The sequence below is a fragment of the Astatotilapia calliptera genome, chromosome 8 (assembly GCF_900246225.1).
Source record: "Astatotilapia calliptera chromosome 8, fAstCal1.2, whole genome shotgun sequence".
NCBI classification, from domain to species: domain Eukaryota; kingdom Metazoa; phylum Chordata; class Actinopteri; order Cichliformes; family Cichlidae; genus Astatotilapia; species Astatotilapia calliptera.
The window spans coordinates 8,494,677-8,515,655 of NC_039309.1; the positions used below are offsets into that span (position 1 = coordinate 8,494,677).

The 20,979-nt window shown below is 37.5% G+C and overlaps 2 protein-coding genes across 2 annotated transcripts; both read right to left on the reverse strand.

Moving 5' to 3' along the window:
* LOC113028376 (5-hydroxytryptamine receptor 3A-like) lies at window positions 1-6,382 on the reverse strand. The gene is made up of 9 exons (XM_026178592.1): window positions 6,227-6,382; window positions 5,682-5,726; window positions 5,427-5,536; window positions 4,397-4,566; window positions 4,112-4,272; window positions 1,515-1,725; window positions 628-824; window positions 408-461; window positions 1-237 (listed from the first exon to the last, which is right to left on the reverse strand). Exons 1-9 carry the CDS (start codon window positions 6,380-6,382, stop codon window positions 1-3), a joined length of 1,341 nt encoding a protein of 446 aa, XP_026034377.1.
* Window positions 6,383-11,058: 4,676 nt separating this feature from the next.
* LOC113028423 (5-hydroxytryptamine receptor 3A-like) lies at window positions 11,059-20,947 on the reverse strand. Its single transcript, XM_026178675.1, has 11 exons — window positions 20,728-20,947; window positions 19,155-19,223; window positions 17,013-17,176; window positions 16,687-16,731; window positions 16,442-16,551; window positions 15,611-15,780; window positions 15,325-15,482; window positions 13,589-13,799; window positions 12,022-12,198; window positions 11,829-11,890; window positions 11,059-11,614 (listed from the first exon to the last, which is right to left on the reverse strand). The coding sequence occupies exons 1-11, from the start codon at window positions 20,765-20,767 to the stop codon at window positions 11,369-11,371; spliced, it is 1,452 nt and encodes a 483-aa protein (XP_026034460.1). The 5' UTR covers window positions 20,768-20,947; the 3' UTR covers window positions 11,059-11,368.
* Window positions 20,948-20,979: the final 32 nt, after the last annotated feature.

The following is a 20,979-nucleotide window of genomic DNA, read 5'->3' on the forward strand; positions in this document are numbered from 1 at the left end:
CTAGTCTTCAGCAGTTCTCCACAATGAAAACATAGTTCCTATAAATACAGTAACTGCTATGATATAGCAAATTAAGAAAACCCTGTTGATGACTTTAACCATTCTGGTCCAGTAGCCGGATTTCTCCTCTTTGCTCTCGTTGCTGTTGAGCAGATTCACAGTTTTCTCAATCTTCTCCAGCTCATCTGAGATCTTTTCCATATCAAATGACACCTCCATCAGTTTGTTGGTGCTACCCTAATGTGGTTTTGTAGAAAGGCAATTAACAAGGTTTTAGGCCATATATGGTCTATTAGTTGCTGCTACATGCAATAAACATTTTTTGCCTTATAATGTAATTTTTTTCTCATTCAGTATAGGGATATATTTCTTCCATGCTTATAATAGCTGTTGTACTTTAATCTAACCTCTTTGGTCACAGGTGGTGCTTCATCAGTAGCTGCATCATAGACAGATGCACAGTGAATGAATTTTGTCATGTCTAAAGGACATACAGAACGCCACATCATTAGAATGATACAAACAATCAGTATATAGTAAGCTCTGAAACAGTCTGAGCTTGTAAACCGTACCTACACATACAAGCCTGCAAGGGTAATAGAGGTTTGTATGATAAGCTTATATGATACTATGGGACAGCATACCTCTAAAAGAGCACTGAAAGTTGGATTTGCGCTGTTTTTCCCCACATCTCTCAGTCAGGCTTTGGTCCTCATTTGTCTCATTGTGTTGGGCTGTTGAGTCTTTCTCAATCAGATACATCACCAACATTGTCTCCAGTAGGCTGAGCAGCATGAGAGCAAAAATTCCAATACAGTAGATTGCTGAGGAGAGCAGACAGCATCAATAAGATGGAGAAGTAAATAATTATTGAGTCTGTAAGCCAGATTAACCAACAGTCTACAGCAGCACATAACCATTTTTTAAAGTTAAAAACTGCTATTGGTATCTACTAAAGAAACATTGTATGAATTTTGCAGTTTTTTAATTTGTATTTTATTCTTTTCCTTTTCAGAGTGCAACATTTTGAGAGTAGAGTATTAAAATCATACAGATATGACTTATTAAGGTTTGCACAACAATTAGCCCTGAAAAATAACAAAAACACTCATATACTGGTAAGTTTGTTTCCTTTATGTGAAATGCCAGGGGATGTATAATTGACATGATTGGACTGCTCAAAGCACTAACTGTATTGGCTGTGTACTGGTATTTTGATGTGATACAGCAGAACTTAACTGAAGTGAAATTAGACTGGAGCACAGAGTGAAGGCCAGAATCCCAGTAATCACAAGGACACATAATGTGTTGAGTCAGCAAAGTTACTTGTTGTTACAGTGAGATGAGCAGCTTGAAGTGTTTTGCGGGTGGATCAGTACATCTTTGGTTGCTTTGGTCATTATTAAAATTAATTGTGTTTTAAAACAAATAGCTCAGTGTTAAAAGATCTCAACTCTGCAGTAAAACTGGTGCACTATGCACAGTCAAACAAAGGATAGATTCAGCTGCATTACCTATAAGTGGAACCTTGTTTGAAGAGCAGGGCAGAATCTCATTGAGAATAAGTTGCATCACTGTGACAGCGAGCAGGACAGTGATCTTAAAGCCGAGTTTTTCGCCACCACTGTCGGAGATCAGGAAAGAAGCCAAGTCCAGAAACAAGAAGAAGAGGACTGGCAGCAAGAAATTGGCAATGTAGAGTACAGATCTCCTCTTCATGGTAATCTGCCAAATTTTATGTCAGGTGGTTATGTTGGATAGAGCTAACTATACATATGCTAACAAGATAGCCACAGAAAGACAAGTAACAATATCAAACATTTTTTTTGCTGCAATAAACAAAGATTATGTGACAATGTGCAGTAGCAAAAAGAATATTATATTCAGTTCAGTTCATTTTTATTTCAAACATGTGACTTCACAATCATTACAAAATATCATTCCATTCTTTTGTTTGAAAAGGAGTATTCAGAAGTATACACGTATTAGTCCCTACCCCCTCAAATTTTACCTCTCATTGATTTAATTTTCTTTTAGCCTTAAATTAAGCAAACAACATATGAAGCAAAAGTAAAGCAAAGACAAAAACAAAACAAACAAATAAACAAATAAACAAAACAAATAAACAAGCCCCACCACAGAATAGTTACTTTCATATAAATGAGGACTGACGGTTTGCAGATTGACAAATTATGAGACAAACAAACTAAAACACTATTACGAGCAACATTACCGCCCTGGGTTAACCCTGTTTTCTTCATTCTTATATTTGTTAAAAATGTGTTTTTGATATTTCATTTTAAACTGGTTTATGTTGTTACTTTCTTTCATTTCTTCTGTTAGACTGTTCCATAATTTAACTCCTGCTATAGAGATAGACAAACTTTTTAAAGTTGTTCTAACACTTTGTATTTTTAAATTCCATTTCCCTCTTAAGTTATACTCACCTTCTCTATCTATAATCAATTTACAGATTTCTTTTGGAAGCATTTTATTTCTTACTTTATATATTATTTGCACTGTTTTAAACTCCACTAAGTCTTGGAATTTAATAGCTTGCATTTTGAAAAATAGTCTATTTGTATGATCCCTGTACCCTGCATTATGTATTAATCTGATGGCCCTTTTCTGTATTATATTTATTTAGAATCAGAATCAGAATCAGAATCAGAATACTTTATTGATCCCTGGGGGAAATTATTTTTTGTTACAGTGCTCCATTTTAAACCAACATTAAGACAAGACAGACAATACGCTAACTAAGAATAGTACAATAATTTATAAATTATAAATAGCATCTTCTATCTGAGCATCCCTCCCTTGCACAGCTGTTCCCTATACCGTTATAGGAGTCATATACATGCCGCCGCTGCCTCAGTCTGGACTGGCTATATATTTTTGTTGATTGATGCAACTTGTAGTTTGTAGAGATCACCTGCAGATTATTTGCCCTGAGGCCTTCCATCCATCTATTTTGTGCTGTACATTCAGTTATTTTACTTGGTAGTTAACAATGTCTGCTTTCTCTGAGAATCAATGCCGTTTGATCGGTATGTAACTTTGACTTGCAAAGATCTTAGCATTATTCCTGTCACCATTGTTATGCTACATTTAAAGGAACATTTCTGTACACCTACACTCTCTTTTACAAATGAAGTATATATATGAGTAATTTATGTATATTAATAAAGTGACTATCCATCCATTCATCCATTCTCCTCCACTTATTTTTTTCAGGGTTGCGGGGAGGCTGGAGCCAATCCCAGCTGTCACAGGGCTGACACATAGACTCAGACAACTATTCGCTCTCACATTCACACCCGAATTCACACCTATGGGCAATTTAGAGTTTCAAATTAACCTATCCCCACTAACTACATGTCTTTGGACTGAGGAAGCCTGAGTACTCAGAGAGAACCCATGCAAACATGGGGAGAACTCAGGGGAGAACTTCAGTTTTCAGGCCCCTCTTCTGTGGAACCAGCTTCCAGTTTGGATTCAGGAGACAGACACTATCTCTACTTTTAAGATTAGGCTTAAAACTTCTCTTTTCGATAAAGCATATAGTTAGGGCTGGATCAGGTGACCCTGAATCATCCCTATAATGCTGCAATAGGTGTAGGTGGCTGTGGGATTCCTGTGATGCATTGAGTATTTCTTCTTCAGTCACCTTTCTCACTCACTATGTGTTAATAGACCTCTCTGCACTGAATACTACTTGTTTTTAATCTCTGTCTCTCTTCCACAGCATGCCTTTTATCCTGTCTTCCTTCTCTCACCCCAACCGGTCGCAGCAGATGGCCCCGCCCCTCCCTGAGCCTGGTTCTGCCGGAGGTTTCCTCTTGTTAAAAGGGAGTTTTTCCTTCCCACTGTCGCCAGAGTGTGCCCCCCCTTAATAAAGTGTATTTATCTGAAATATATCATTGCTAATTTGAACCAACTAACTTGGCAACAAGCACACTGCATTGCTCTACAACTTACTAAACCGCAGCAGCATGGATAGTGATATCCTTTATTTGCTGTAGAAACATGAGTCATCATAGTGTGGCTAAAGTATGCAATGTACCCGATTGAAAAACAACTTTTTTATTCTGCTTTTAGCAATACTTACAGTGTAAATAATCGTAGTTTGGTTGAAGCCAAAATGGTTAACAGTTTTGTTGGTGACTGACATGTTGATGAACAGCCACTCGTACTGTGTGTGCATCACCTCACGAGACCACTCTGAGATCAAAGTACTGTTTTCCTGGTAGAATAACAGAATTTCTTTATCTGTAGTGAAATATAAAAATAACTGTGAGCAGTCCAACAAGGAAGGAATACATGTTGTGGTTTCTGATGCTGTGTGCTCATCAGACCATTGAAAACACATGCAAACAAAATGTTATGGGCTCACCAGAGTGCATGATAGACTTCACGGAGAGGTTGCAGCTCTGAATGTCAAAGGGGAATTTGTACACGTGCATCTTGCAGGTGCTTAGCACTACCTGATCATTCCTAAATTCAACCCAACCGTAATTCCTAATGTTGAGATAAGGACTTGGAGAGGCTTTGTCCTTCTCTGTCCTGAGTAACCAATGAGAACAAATTAGATTATGGTAACTAAAAATAGTATATTATCTGTTACGGACTGTAACAAGCTAAGTACACCTACTATGTAAACAAAAAACTCTCATGTATAAGAATGGTATTTTTTTAGTATCTATAGCATAAAACAGCTAACTAGCTACTGGTGGGAGGAGCTTAAATGGAAGATTCATCTAGCCACATCTTAGTTACTCACTGCGCTGCTTTAAACTGCTATGAACTAAAAATAAACTAGGGTGACCAAAGTCTAATTTCTGAAGTTCGAACACATTTTGATATTTTTTAAAATCAGCAGTTACACTGTCTGAAGGCTGCTGCATACAGCAGATACAGCACAGAAGAGAATATTACAGAAGAAAATGACCTGAAAAATATCACTTCTACATTTGAGAGAGATTTCAAGAGGCTTACAAGGTGAGATAGTGGATAGTTAATAATATTATTATTAATAATAAGAAGGATGCTACCGGTAAAAACTTTGAACAAAGAGGACTTAAACAGTTTTGTCTGCAAAGCAGTGATGTCTGACAAAATCACCACATTCAAGACAATGGATGCACTGTGATCATTGCATCATATTCCCTCTTTGTTTTTTGTATGGTGATTCAAAGTTTCAAAGACAAAATTAATGTCTCAGGTAAAGATTGTTTTTTTCTAACCTTTTCATTAGCTATATTTTCTATTCCATTAGCTATTTGATGACTGAAAGGTTACAGCTTGATGAAAATGTATGTTTTCCCTGCAAATTAATCTAAATGTCTCAGGCTTTTGTCATTTCTAAACAATAAATTTCTTTGGTAGTGACTGTTTGTGAATCAGTGAGTGTTTATTAAACTTACATTTCTTCAATAGTTAGATCCGGCATCCACAAAAGCTTGGTTGGAACTAATATATGATCAAGTCCACAGAACTCATTTGGATCCCACCAAATGTGCTCATTGTCCCATCTCTGCACAGAGGAATGAGAAAAAGAGAGACGAGGTACAAGCAGAGGGGAAAAAAAGCGAGGAAAAGATGAAAATGTCATTTTAAAAATAATACTTTTAATTTCACCAATAGAGTGAGAAATTATGTATTTTTAAGAATAGGCTCACCAAATAAACCCAAATGTAAGAAATGAAGGTCTGATCAGTTTCTCTCTGTGAGCAAAGAAATTGAGCAGTGTTACTTCAGGGAGAAGCTGAGCTTTTCTCAGTGCCATCTCACAGCATCTGATGGCTAATGGCATACGGTTAATTCAGTTCAATTTTATTTATATAGCTGTAGCTAACTGCCACGACTGATTGGGGGTGAGGGAAGGAAGACAGGACAAAAGACACTCATCCGCAAACCACTGTGAAACCAGAGTCCACCACAACCCCCCGTTCCATGTCTTTTCTGACTTAATCAACAACTTTCCATGTAGTCAGAGAGGGGGGGGGGGGGGGGGGGGGGGGGGTCGGTCACATACAGATGGAAATGACAGTAATTAATTGACTTAAATTGTCCAGACTGAAATGCAGTATTTAAAAAATTTCCAGCTCCGTGAATGTAGCTGAAAAAGATGGTTTGCTATGATCCTTTTAATCAGCTACAGAGGAAATAACATTAAAAACAAGAGCAGTCATTAAAAATAAACAAAACAGTAAAAATAACTTACCACATCTAGGATGGCAAAAATTTTCATTTCAACAAATATCCATGTAAGATGATTGTGGCATTTAACAGGCCGGCTCAGAGTGTATTTGTGACTGTCTTGGGTTAGGTTCAGGTAGTTTACAACAGCCTGAGAACTGCAACTTTCATCTGTGTCCATTTGTCTATCTGAAATGAATACACATATAATGCATTAGAGAGTAAATTCCTGCAAGAAAAAGAAAAAACAAATTCCACCTTCCACTCTTCCATGCTAATTAAATTTGCTTTCAAAAAGCACTTCAGTGATCTGGTGGTTATCGAGACTTCAAACTTCATGTTTATCCATGTTAATGCTTATGAGCTAATGGTGTCAATGAACAACAGAACAACACTTCTGTGGGTACGTATAGACTGCTTCAGGAACCTTTTAACAAGCCATGAAAAGCATGGGATCACAAATGTAACCCAGGATCTAGGGGCTTGTGGTCACAAAAAGGCCTGAATTGAGCATGTATATGTAATCAATTCTCTAATGAAATTATTGTAAATGTGAAGATCTGAGCAGACAATTAAATTTAAAAACAGTCTTCATTTAAAAATAAGTTTTCTAAACGCATAAGTTTCAGCAAGTTGTTATTGACTCAATACAGGCATAAACACTCAACCCAGAATTAAAACAATAACCTGGTTCAGTCTCCACGTATACTCACAGTCTACAATATTAGACAGATTGAGAAGAAAGACAAGAAGAAGAAAAAGAAAAAGAAGAAGTTTTGCAGGTTTTGTTTCATACTTCGCATTCGTTCAAAGATCAGAATATCTTCAGGATTCTTTATCTCTGCCAAGTAATTAACTGAAAGAAGAACATATGGGATGTTATTTTCCACATTTTTCAGTATATGGTATTTGGTAAGTGTTGGTTTAATGTATTTATCTGTTAGTATATTTACCTTGGGAGGAGCAGCTATATTTTATGGCATCAAATCCATTTAAAATGCTCACAAGTACATGTGTACCTACTATTTTTTCTTTATTTAGTCAGGAAAATTATCCACAACAAAAACACTGCCTGGCTAAAGAAATGGGAAAGTTTAATGATTACACAATATTTATATAATTAGATTCTTACATGGCATTCCAATTTCTTGTAGCTCAGGACTGGAAGCATTTCCATCTGGCAAAAAATAAACATATAAACAAACAATACACATCTATTAGATTATTCATATTTCATCATCTGTTAATAACATCTAACTATGTTCTTATCCACTTGTACAATTCATTGTCACTATGGGGCTGGCAGGGTATAGGGCACAGCTTGGAGAGGTTGCGAGCTCATCACAGGGCAAACACAGAGCAAAAAAGTTTTGAAGTGTTTGTTCTGTACCATAATCTTGTCTCTCTAAACTGGAGGCATTTCCACCTGAAAGAAATGAGTTTTTTAATACAAAAATGAAAAGCAAAATTTCCTACTTTGCGTATTTTATCATCCAGGAAGGACAGTAAGATGACAATAGTTACAAATATCAACCATATTGTCAGTTTATGCAAGCCACAAAGAAAAGCTGCACTCGTGACTGATCTGGGCTGCCTCTTTTACTGCCAGCCCAGATCAGCTAATTGCTCAGTTTATACCATTTACCCACTTGGCAAATCTTATATATAATATTCTTTTAAAAGTAATAGTTTGTTTGAGCAGGAATTTAGCAACCAAAACTTGGCATGAAGGTTAATCATAGGCCTTTGTGTAAATATTGTCAGTAAATTATTCCAACTGGATACATCACAGAGATGCCTACAAGATGCTTAGAGAAGCAAGCATCTATCCTAGACTAAAATATTTATAATAAGTAAAAACAAACAGTCTTTCTATAAATTTAACACACATGCAGTACACAATAACGTCTCAGCTTACCTTTGAGGAGGAGTAGAAAAAAGAAACCCACAATTCTCATGGCTGTGAGTGTGTTAACCTCTCTATGTTGTCTGCACATGCTGCACTAATCTCACTGTCCTCACTGGAAGAGGGCGGGGCAAATGTAAAGACTTACTGCACATCCATGTCCACATCAATTGTAAGAGCATAATGGCTGCAGCATATTGGCAACCAGTAACACCAATGGTGCTGTTACAAAGTCAGTGAAAAAAAAAAACTGCCTGAATGTGAAAGTAAATAAACAGAGCAAAATCAAAGCAAAATCAATATTTATTAGTAGAAATTAATAAAATGTGATAATCATTGTTTTGTACTGGTGCTGTATAAATTCCACTTAAGACGTGTGGACTACATTTCACACTTACATACAATCTCTTCAATGCATGTGGGCAGCCATCCACTTCCTCATCAGCTTTGCTAAAAGCTAGATGTGGTGAAGGACTTTTTTAGAAACTTTAGCTTCATCTTCCAGCAGAGGAAGATTTGAAGGGGGCAAACTCAAAAAGATTAAAAAGCGAATTCATTTCCCTCCACTTGATATTTGTTTATCATTGTTTGCATCTATTCCCAATTACCTTGTTGTAGTTAGAGTGCCCTGCACCAGCGTGGTCTTAAAGGTCATAACTGGAAAACACAAAGTAATAAATTTAAAGGTGGACTTCCACTTTTAACAGTCCAACATAATAGTTAAAGCTTCTCCTCTGTCTGCAATAAAGGTGGATGGAAAAGAAAGAAGGAGAAGTAAAATGCTTGGCTACAATCTCATCTCCATACAACTGGCCAATCACTCTTTACAGTCACTTTGTTTGTTTACTACTATAAACTGATGCATGCTCAGTAATCCTGCTTTCTTGACACTCTTCGGTGTACCCTTTTAAATAGTCTTAATAATTTTTTTCTAGGACTGAAAAGTGTCAGTTACATGATTTACATTTTAAAATAATCTTTACTTATCGTATACTCGGTCTTGGGGCAGCCCTTCAGTTCACCACTGAATGTAACACCACTGTAATAATAATTATTGTCATAGTCCATGTGTGCAAATTCAGCAGTGGCTTTAGCACGGAGAGAAAGACAAAGTACATACTATGGAGAGAGTAGAGATGATTTATTGCAGTGACATATAAAGACATGGAAAGTGAAAAGCAGTGAAAACTAAAAACCAGAATAACTAAAGGTGTTTCAGGGTCACCTAATCCAGACCTAAATACAACTCAGCTCCTCTGGCCACTGCAGGTCTTTGAGTTTCCACTGACCCATGTTAAGGATTTGAGAGGAGGATTAGGCACTACCTGCACAGATTGTCTCAGCAGCATTGAACTTTATCGCAGCAAGAACAAGCTGAAAACTTCCCTTCACCTTGTGTTTTGGAAGAATTCACGGTCACCCTGCCAAGCAAGTGATGCTATACAGGGACTCCAGCAACAACAAAGTCTCTGCAGCAGGCATTGAGGTCAGAACCAGCTAAAAGTGGAAGACATGGGGCAGTCAACCAGGTTGAATTGTAGTTAAAATGGCCTGTATTTGTATAGCGCATTTCTAGTCCCTAAGGACCCCAAAGCGCTTTACACAACCTGTCATCCACACATCCACACACACATTCACACACTGGTGATGGCAGCTACGTTGTAGCCACAGCCACCCTGGGGCGCACTGACAGAGGCGAGGCTGCCGAACACTGGCGCCACCGGGCCCTCTGACCACCACCAGTAGGCAACGGGTGAAGTGTCTTGCCCAAGGACACAACGACCGAGACTGTCCGAGCCGGGGCTCGAACCGGCAACCTTCCGATTACAAGACGAACTCCCAACTCTTGAGCCACGATCGCCCTAGTTGCAGCACAAGCAAGTTTATGGGAAAAGTGGCATCAGGATGAGCAGGGTTTGGAAGCTTTCCAAGGTCTGGAAGCCTGGAAGATGAATTGGACACAAGCCAGGGGCCTCATCATCACAGGCTGGCTGAGGGTGTCTGATGTCTTGATGACTCTGTCCAAGTTACATCAGAAGATATATGTTATGTAACCAGAAATAGTCTGGTTGAAAACCGAAAGTTTTATCCTTTTGATAACAATGGAGAGTGTGTCATTTCTGGATTTAACCTTAACCTAACCGAGTAAACAGAAATAGAGGGAAATATGATCTCTCTTTTCTAGTCCATGTTAGTACACTTGCTACAGCAAGAAAAAGAAACTGATTGAAAATCCAAGGCTTTTCAGGGAGTTTCTAGAATATTCAAATAATACAGAATTATGACAGTGTGGTCTAGAAGTGATTCATGGATGAACTAGGTTGAACTAGTATCATTCTGAGATTGAATGTTTCTAATTTCATTGATATGGCAGAGATGAAAGAAAACAGTTAGTTAGAAAGCAAAACTTTAAAGGATGTCCTGGGCAAAAATGACTCCAGGTTTTCTCACAGTGTAACTTTGAAGCCAAGGCAATCTCATCCACAAGAAGTACTGTATATGGCTAAATTCTCATTTTCAATATTTGGCTAAATCATTTTTCCAATCATATAATTAACCTTAACCCAGCAAGAAAAGCCATTATCACATAAAAATATGCATACACATACACATACAGCAACAGATGTCACTTTACTAAAATTCTCATCAAAATAAATACACATTTTAAATGAATTCAAAGAAAATGAAAGTACAATATAGAGGAGTACCAGTCAAAATTCCAATGACCAAAATAATCATTGAGGTCAGACTGGGTTCGACCCAATGTGTACATATCAGCTTTCGGTACAACATGTTAAAAAAAAACAACAACTTACAGTTTAAAAAAAATATATATTTTAAAATAATATATCATATTAATCTAGTTGGTACATTTTAACTTTAACTGTAAAAAGCAATTAATAAATATAACAAACTTGCAACCAGTTTGAACTTTAGAAGCTTAAACAGACTTGTTTTGTAATAATGCTTTAATAGTCAGTATTTTCTACAGTGGGTCATTTTAAATTTGATGATGCATAATAGATAACTAAACATAACTACATTATCAGTGTGGATCAGACTCCACGTTTACATCTTTGGATTACTTTGTAACATGCCAGTATGAACTCTCACCAGCCTACATTGCATCAATGACTGTTCTGTCTTCTTTGGTTTGAATACATGGAAACTACAGGTGTGAAAACAGACGGTGCATAATGATTTCAAAATGTTTAACTTTGTTTTTAAACTAGCAATTTATTTATTGAGAGGGTTTTTCTTCTACCCATCATCATCTTCAGAACTGTTCCACATTATAAACATAACCCCTAAAAACAGAGTGACTGCTGAGACATAAAAAATCAAGAAAGCCCTGTTAATGATTTTAACCACTCTGGTCCAATAGCCTGACTTCATTTCTTCCTTCCTGTTACTGCTGAGTCGATTCATTGGTTTCTCAGTTGCCCCTGGTTCATCTGAAACTTTTTCCACAGCAAAGGACACGTCCGTCAGTTTACTTCTGCTCCCCTGAAAGCGGTTTTGGAGAAAGATAATTAACATTAGCAGTGCATATTTGCAGATGTTTTTTTCCCCACTCCATTTGGAACAAAAGAGATCATTCCAGATATACAAAAATGTTAAGAATAATCTCTTCCATGCAAACACAATGTCTGTTAAGATTTTTTTACACTTAAAAAAATAATAATTTAAAAATCCTTTAAAAGTGTAATATAATCCTCACCTCTTTGATCACCGATTGCATTTCTTCAGCAGGTGCATCACAGACAGATGCACAGTGACTATCTGGAAAAAACATATTAGGCATAAAGATAAAGGCAACACAATTTAAATTTATATAAATAATTAGTTGTACAATGAACCATTATTAATGTGTCTTTGAGTATATAAACCATAACTATACATCCAAAATATACCTGAAATTTCAAGGTTTCTGTGTGGATTGGATTTGTCACCACAGTTCACATCTGTGCTTTGGTCTCTACTAGTCTCGTTATCTTGAGCTGCAGAGTCTTTCTCAATCAGATGCATCACCAAAATTGTCTCCAGGAGGCTGAGCAGCATCAGAGCAAATATCCCAATGCAGTAGACAGCTGAGGAGAGCAGGCTGTGTCATTAATGTGGATATACAGTCATTGTAAAAAGAAAGTACATGGTTTCTTCTAAGGTTTTACATACAGAGGGTAATAAAATGTAATGTGGTTCTTACCAGGTGCTAAAATTAGGTAAATGGTTCAGATGAACAATAATGCATGACATGTTGCACTACGTTGCAAAGTAAGGTAAATACCCTACAATATTACAGAGGACACCCGAACAATCAGATAACCCCGTATGAGCAAGCACTTGGTGACAGTGGGAAGGAAAAATGTATTTTGTAACAGGAGGAAACCAGGGAGGGGCAGTCATCTGCCACGACTGATTGAGGGTAAATACAGACAAGAAGCAATTGCTGCTGCCCATCAGTCTGGGAAAAAACTTTTTAAAGTCCAACTTTCTAAAGTAAGAAATGTTAGTTACAATTGGAAACATTTAAGATAATTGCCAGTGTTGCCAGGAGTGGATGTCCCAATTCATCTCGAGGTCAGACAATGTAGCGCTCAGAGAAACTGCCAAAACACCCAAGAATTACATCTCAGACTCAGTCACAGGCCTCAGTTAGCATGAGTTCATGGGAGTACAGTCAGAAAAAGACCAAACAAGCTTAGAATGGTTGCCAAGCGAAAGCCTGTTGCATCTAAAGAAACCGCAAGACTTCTGGAACACCGTCCTTGGGCCAGTATAATCATAGTGGAGATACTAAACATAATGCACAGCACTACATTTGGAAAATGAACAAACAGAGCATGTTAGTGTCAACTGTCAAACACAGTTGAGGAATGATGATTCAGGCTTGTTTTGCAGCCACAAGACCAAGGCACCTTGTAGTCCTTGAGTCCACCATGAATTCCTCTGTATACCAAAGTATTATAGAGTCAAATATGAGATTATCTGTTTGACAGTTTGATCTTGTCTGAAACTGAATGATAACAGGACAATGATCCCAAGCATTTCTACAACAGAATGGGTGAAAAAGAATCAGTGCTACAATGTTCCAGTCAAAAACCTCAACCTGATTGAAATGCTGTGGCAAGACCTTAGGAGAACTATGCATAAATTAATGAACTAAAGCAATGATGTAAGTAAATCAGCCAGAATTCCACCAAAATGATGTGAGAGACTGATAAAGTCAGAGAGAAAACGATTACTTTAAGTTCTGGCTGCTAAAGGGGGGACTACAAGCTACTGGCTTAGTTTCCTAGTTGAGCAGATAAATAATGACAGTGAAATATGTCATGTGTTGCTGTTCATCTGGGGTTCTATTAACTTAATTTTACTAACTGGTCAGGACCAGATGATCTTCTGATATGTAAATCCTTATAATTAACTGTGGCATGAATATACAACTGCTGTAACTATGTGCAGTTAAATACATTTCTTTACCTATAAGTGGAACCTTGTTTGAAGAACAGGGCAGAATGTCATTGAGGATAAGCTGCATCACTGTAACAGCCAGCAGGACGGTGACTTTGAAGCTGAGCTTCTCACCCCCAGTATCTGAGATGAGGAATGATGCCAAGTCCAGACACAAGAAGAAGAGGACTGGCAGAATGAAATTCACAATGTACAGGATAGACCTCCTCTTCATGGTAATCTGTGAAATTATGTTCAATTGGTTAATCAGATATATTGGTTATCCTCTTATATTTTTGACTGTAACATGTTTACCCTGTATAAACTAGCTCTTTGTGGATTAAGGTTTTACCATGACCAGACTAAGAGTAGTGAATGTTAAGATTACCAGAAGGGGAAATTTAACAAAATTGTGCATATTAAACGATATACTATAGTGTCTAAATGTTTAAAATAACTACTGAGAAGCAGGTTTTTTTTTTTTTTTTTTTTCAATCTGAACCGAATTATTCAATTACATCAAAAAAGCAGTTTTTCCATATTTACCTAGGGATAATTAATCAGTTATTCATGACAAAGAAACACCTCCATTTGTACTGGATAGTCTATATTTTGTGGACTTGAAAACTACATTCAACCACATCTTAAAGTTTCTTGTGGGGAAGCTGTTGATTTACTTGTTGGTCCTTGTTCTTATCTTCGTTTACGTTAACTAGCTCTGGTGACTGATATAAGAAGATTTTGGGTACGTGTGGGGAAATGAGCTTCATATGAAGGGTTACTAGGCTCAGCCTTACAGACAGACTAACAGACTGACTAACAACTTGCTCCTCAATGGAGCAAGTTGGGGTGATTTGGGAATCCGAACAGGGTGTTTGATTGATGCCTCCTAGGTGAGGTTTGTTGGGTAGAGCCTACTTGGAGGGGTCCAGGCGGAGCCTCATGACATGCTGAAGAGATCTCTCAGCTGTCCTGGGAACATCCTTTAGTGTTTCGCTGATTTCTAGTCTTTAGCTTTTGTTTCTGTGCCTTCCTTGTGTCCTCTGCGTTACTTCTAGTCATCCTTGTTTCTATGTTCGTGTATTTCCTCTTTACCCTCTGTGTGTATACATGGTCTATGTTGTCTTTTGTTCCTCCTCCTCTGTGTATCTCCCTCTGCATTTCCTCTGCATTTTGTCTGCTATTCTTCCCTCCGTGTTTCCACGTTTCAGGTTTTTCTAGTTCTATATTTCAGGTTTTGTGTTTGAAGTTTCATATTTAGCTTTTCCAGTTTAGGTTTTTCTTAGTTTATCTCAGCTCCCCGTGGCCTTTTGTTTTGCAGTGTTTTGTGCAGCCGACAATAAAGACTTGCTTTAAAAAAAAAAATCCACCTCCATCTCTGCTTGTCTGCGCTTTGGTCCACACCTCATTCTCTCCACATGATCTGCCCTCACAAATCGTGATAGATATAAGGTGATTATAATTGTATATTGAGGCATACAAAAATAAGGTCAGCAAGTAGGGTTAAGATGTGAACCTGTGGTTTTTGCTACAAGACAAATCTATCAAGAAAATATAGAAGAATGTGTAAATAAACAGAAAAGGATGGTGTAAAATTCTTAAACAGATGAAGAAGAGCCTACATACCAAATGCACTGGTTTTTAGTTGGAACTATGAGATGTATTTGAGCTAATTCTTCTGTGTAAAACAGACCCAGTTGAAGGCCTGTAACATAGGCAAACGGGACAGTTTCCATTGATGTGTCTCTGCTTGAAAAAATACTTACAGTATAAACAACAGAAGTTTGGTTGAAGTTCAAGCGGTTGGTTTTGTTGGTGACTATCATGTTGATGAACAGCCACTCGTACTGTGTGTGCATCACTTCCCGAGACAACCGTGTGATCAAAGTGTTGTTTTCCTGGTAGTGTAACTGTATATCTTCATCTGAAATGAATATAAAAATAACTGTGACCAACTCAAACATGAAGAAATATGTTGTATATAATGTATATTGTACCTATATGATATCTGATGGTGTGAGTTCACCTAAACAAAAAATGTTATGGACTCACCAGTGTGCAGGATAGACTTGAACGAAAGGTTGCAGCTCTGAATATCGAAGGGAAATTTGTAAACATGCATTTTGCAGGTGCTTAGCACAACCTGGTCATTTCTGAATTCAACCCAGCCAGCTGAGCTAATGCTGAGATAGGGACTCGGAGTAGCTTTGTCCTTCTCTGTCCTGTAAGAAAGCAAATATGGGACAAGTGAGATCACTTGTAGTTTACCATTTTACAGACCATGAAAAACAAGTAACATTGTGGTGTGAGATGCAGTTTACAATGTAAAGCTCCAGGAGGCAAATCTAAAGATGTAATAAAAAAACCCAACAAACACAAACTAGATCAATAGAACAATACACAATTTTTTTTCTGGTTGCCAGGGTGTCACTGACTGGTACTTAGATCTGGATAAGGAGTTGTGAGTTAATCACTTTAAACTATAGGCTAAATGAATTGCCGAAAGAGGTGTCAGGGTAACATATACCATTTTGAAAAGTTGTTATTTTTGTCAGTTTGCACGTACAGCATGCAAGTAGGCCAAAGAACAGGCTTAAGCATATCTACATAAGACACAAGCTATTAGTTTGGACCAAATAAATATTTCAAATAATAGTTTTTATACAATCTGGTATTGTCCATATTCTAGATTCAGTATGCACCTTAATGAATAAATGGATAGGCTTTTTTGAGTTTGGAGCAGTAGTGTATTATTTTATGTTTTATACAAGTGAATCAATAATGTTTTAGCTTTGTTGACATTTTTAAAAATAAATGAATGTTCTCTCATTACTGCATGTGGATCTGTCAGTGTGAGTGCATGTGCAAATATATTACACTTACATCTCTTCAATTGTTATGTCTGGTATCCACAAATATCCGGTAGGGACAGTTATGTATTTCAGTCCACAGAACTGATATGGGTCCCACCAAATGTACTCATTTTTCCATTTCTACCCATGAAGATGTACCAGATATATAAGAGGAGAAATACAGAAAGAGGGCAAATAGACACGTTTTCAAATAAATAATTTGAATTTCCACATTTCAGTAAAATATTGTGTATTTTAAAAGAAGAGAATACTGACCAAAGAAACCCAAATGTAAGAAATTAAAGTCTGGTCAATTTCCCTCTGTCAGCAAAGAAGTCACAAGTCAAGCTTAATAAAATACAATATACATACAAATATAAGTTATTGCTCATGAAAATACTTTTCTTTTAATTGTACCGCAGTGGTCCCAAATACAATACAACATGTATGCAAAGCTTTCCGGCTGCCCATTTAACTGTTAAATGGCTGCATGGAAAATACACACACGACATTTATTTTTAATAAATGTCATTTGTCAAATTAATACGTTAATTAAAGAAAAAAAAAATCATTAAAAAAAACTCTAAAGAAGTACAACTTACCATATCTAAGATGGCATAGATTTTCATTTCAAGCACTACTGTCAAAGGGTGAGTGTGGTGTCTAACTGGCCGGCTCATGGTGTACTTATTATTGTCTTTAGTCAAGTTCAGGTGGTTTGCAACAGCCAGGAAAATGCAAAGTTCATCAATTTCTACTTTTTTATCTGAAATGAGATTAGATTTTGTATTAGTGAGGCAATGAGAGGAATGCATAAAAAAAAAAGGAAACTTGAACACACTCAATTATGCTTTTCAATAAGAACTGCAGTGTCCTGGTGATTATCCAGGCTTTAAAATTGATATATGTTCTCTTCAGATCTGCTGAACATACGTCGTATTAAACATGACAAACACAGTAATCTCTGTGGGTAGATATTGACTGCTTCAGAAACCTTTTATCAATCTATTAAAAGCACTGACTCACAAATGAAAGCCGATATCCTGATTCTTGTGGCCACTAAAAGGCTTGGGTTGCAGGATGTGTCTCATCAGTTCTCTAATTCCATTATTTGAAATATAAAGATCTATACAGACATTCAGAAAGGGTTCATTAATAATCTATTTCTTATTAATGTTAAAATTAATATCAGGAACTCCATACTATACACAACAAAACCCTGGCATAATAATTAAATTGCGTTAAATTGCGCTGAACAAAAGTCTTGTTTCATGGCCTCACCATATTCCCCCCACAGCTACTGTCAGAGCTGCCCCCCGTCCGCCTGCTATTAGTACCATCTTACAGCTGCAGCTTCTTACAGCTGCTTCAGCAATGGAATTGTGAACATTGGACAATCACAGACGATGTCTCTGTTGGATTGGGATCAAAGTGTTGTGAGTCTTGGAGTCTTGTGACCCTCATAATAAGTTTGGAGTCTCCTGCATCCTTCCCCACCTGATCCAACTGAACACCAGGTGGTGACTGTTTGACAGCTCAGCTTGTCTCTCTAACCAAGTCCAAGAAATGTGGTTGCTGGACTGATGACATTATTACTAAATCAATCAGCAACCTGTGAACTTAGGAACACCCTTATGCTCAAACATGTTTAGTCCATAGACTAAGTTGATCTGATAGGTTAGTCCTAATAGGGTAACCTCATATTCATAGATGGACTAACTATGGTTTAGTTAGTCCATAAGGTAAATATGGACTAGTCCAGTGTTTCCTACACTTTTGGAGCCATGGCACATATTTCACATTAGAAAAATCACACGGCACCCCACCAAACAAAAATGTTACAAAAAGCATATTGATAATTTTTCCACGTGCACCAGGTATAGTGGAATTGTCTTGGCTTGTCCCCAGTATATCTTTTTTGCTTTCTTCAAACCACTACCCATGCTAGGACCTTCATCTGGGTCGGAATTATCTCCAGGACCCAGGTCAGACTGACTACTTTTTCTTTTCAAATATTTATCTATTGATATTACGCGCTGTCATCTCACTCACAGGATGACTATTATGTAATTTCTACCTTGTCTTTTTCCGTTTTACTGTAAGTTGGCAACCCATTTAATTGGAGCAAGACGTTATACTGCCCTCTAGAGGAAGATAATATAATTGTTCTGCCCGTTACTCATGCCGGTCGCTTAGAGTACCAATCAGGCGAAACCAGATAATCTTCCACAGCAAACCTGATCATTTCTCTTGGCACACCTCTGTACCGCGGCACAGTGGTTGGGAAACATTGGACTAGTCTATGGACCAACTATGGTTAGTCCATAGAGTAAGTTAGTCTTCTTGGTTAGTCCTCTGACTAACTTTGGTTATTCCATAACCCCTGGGGAAAACCCCAACATACTGGCAGCAAACAAACATACCTCTCACCAAGGGCAACTCCACATTGGAAACATAAACTAGACAGCTCCAGATTGCTCCCAGAGCCGAAGTTGTGTACTGAGGTGAGCCTGACTATATCTAGTCACCGTCTCTCAACCTTTTCGTTAGGTCAGGCTCCTTTCTCACAAGAGTGCTGATGTTTCATGTTCCAGGAACTAACAACAAACAAGTGCCCTGCACTGCCACTGAACACTTATTGCACCTGACCTATATGGTGCCTCCTGCGGGTGATCAGCCTACAAGAGAAAAATATAAATGCACACATCTATAACTTCTGTGATCTCAAAGTTAGTTTTACTTACCTCTGGTCATGGTCTCATTGGGCATCAGTTGAGCATCATCTTGTAGCTCTAAAGTGGAGGTATTTCCACCTGAAAGAAAATAGTACCCCTGTTTTTTTTTTCAACAACTACTGTGTTGCAGTATATATTATGTCATCTTTTAACACTATTTATTTTAAATTTCCACAGATAATCTTCACAAGAGGTATGGGCTATTAAATGTTTAAAAAAAAAATCACCTCAAGATTTACCCTCTTATTGTTCCCGCAGTGTTTTTTGCATGCCTGAGCTGGATCCAGACTGGAATAGCAACATGAGCCTGCCCTCCAGTGGGCATACCAGTTACACGATGAATGGTAGAAATTTGGTGTTATGTGGATCTATTTATATTCAGCAGTGGTGAGCTGACTTTTGTTTATTCATTTATTTATTTATTTATTTAAAAGTTAGTTAATCTGACCTCTGCTCATAGCTTGGTTCTGAAACAACTCAGCCGTAGAAGAGCTAGACTCTATTCCACTCAGCATTTCCTCTCTCCTATTATCTCCTATTTCTATTATAAAGCTTCTGTACTAATCACTGTTTGACCATAAGGCTGTTGCTAAAGCTCACTTGGCACCCAAAACCGTCAGACAAAGACTGAAGTTTAGTTTTACATTGCACCATCGGATGTGCAGCTGGATGTACTGGAGACTCAAGTAAAGAGAACAGTTCAGCTGTCAGCTAACTGGTGGTAAGTAAAAAATGCTGGATAGGCCCGACATGCCTAAATGTGCAAAGGATATACACAAAAGGGCTCACAAAAAAACAAGAAGGTACAAATGGGGGAAAACATGCAAGAATGTAACAAAATACATACTTTTGGCTAGGTTTCAAACAATATGAGACCTGGCAACATCGATAAATCCTTGCTTGGCTTCCCTGAGTCTCACTTCTGGTTTCCAATTACTGCAAAGATTAACTCTAAATGTTCCTCTGTACCAACCCAAGTGTTCTGTCCAGCCTGCACCGTCCCAGCTCATCTCCAGTCACAGATTCTCCTGTTTTCTTTTTGTGATAATAAAGACTGAAATAACATGTTTTGTGATCTCCTTCTCAGTTTCTGGGTTCTTCAACCATGGCCAGGTTGTTTTTAATTAGTTTTAATTTTTTCCACAATGTTTTTTGTGTTTTATAATTGTTTGAGAAAAGTAGGAAGATTATTTGGACAGTAGGTTTTATATATGAGTTTCATATCAAGCAGATTAAGCAGGAGAGCTTCTATTCAAACTAAATAAATGTTTCTATGGAGAAAAAAAGAAAAGAATAAAACTTTCTTGGTAAAGCTGAGTATCTAAATGTTACCACCTCATCATTATGTTGTCCCGATCCTCCTAATAACCAATTAAAATTGTGTTAAAGAATGAAGCTCACAACACAACAGATTTAGTAAATTGAAGCATTTAATTAACGGTTGTCAGCTGGTAGCTACTAGATGCTAACATAAGCCATTGTCTTACACTGAAAAAGATTTTACTGGTCAAAGCAAAAACAGTGTTTCTTAATTGAATTAAATGATAAGCTGCATGCATTGTACAGAAATAGTGAAACTTACCTTTGAGGATGAGGAGAAAGAAGAGAGATACAATCATCATAGCTGTGAGAGATCAATGAGCCCTGTCATGCTCTATGTGCTGTCTGGAGAGGCTTCCTGTTCTGCTAATGTCACTGCCACATACTGGAAAGGGGGGAGGGCAAATGTAATCACCAACTGTGTGCCTACCACATCCATCCTTAGAGAGTAATCACCATCAACAGTCAAAACAGCAGCAACTGCCAACTTTTGCTGTTACAAAGTCAGTGAACA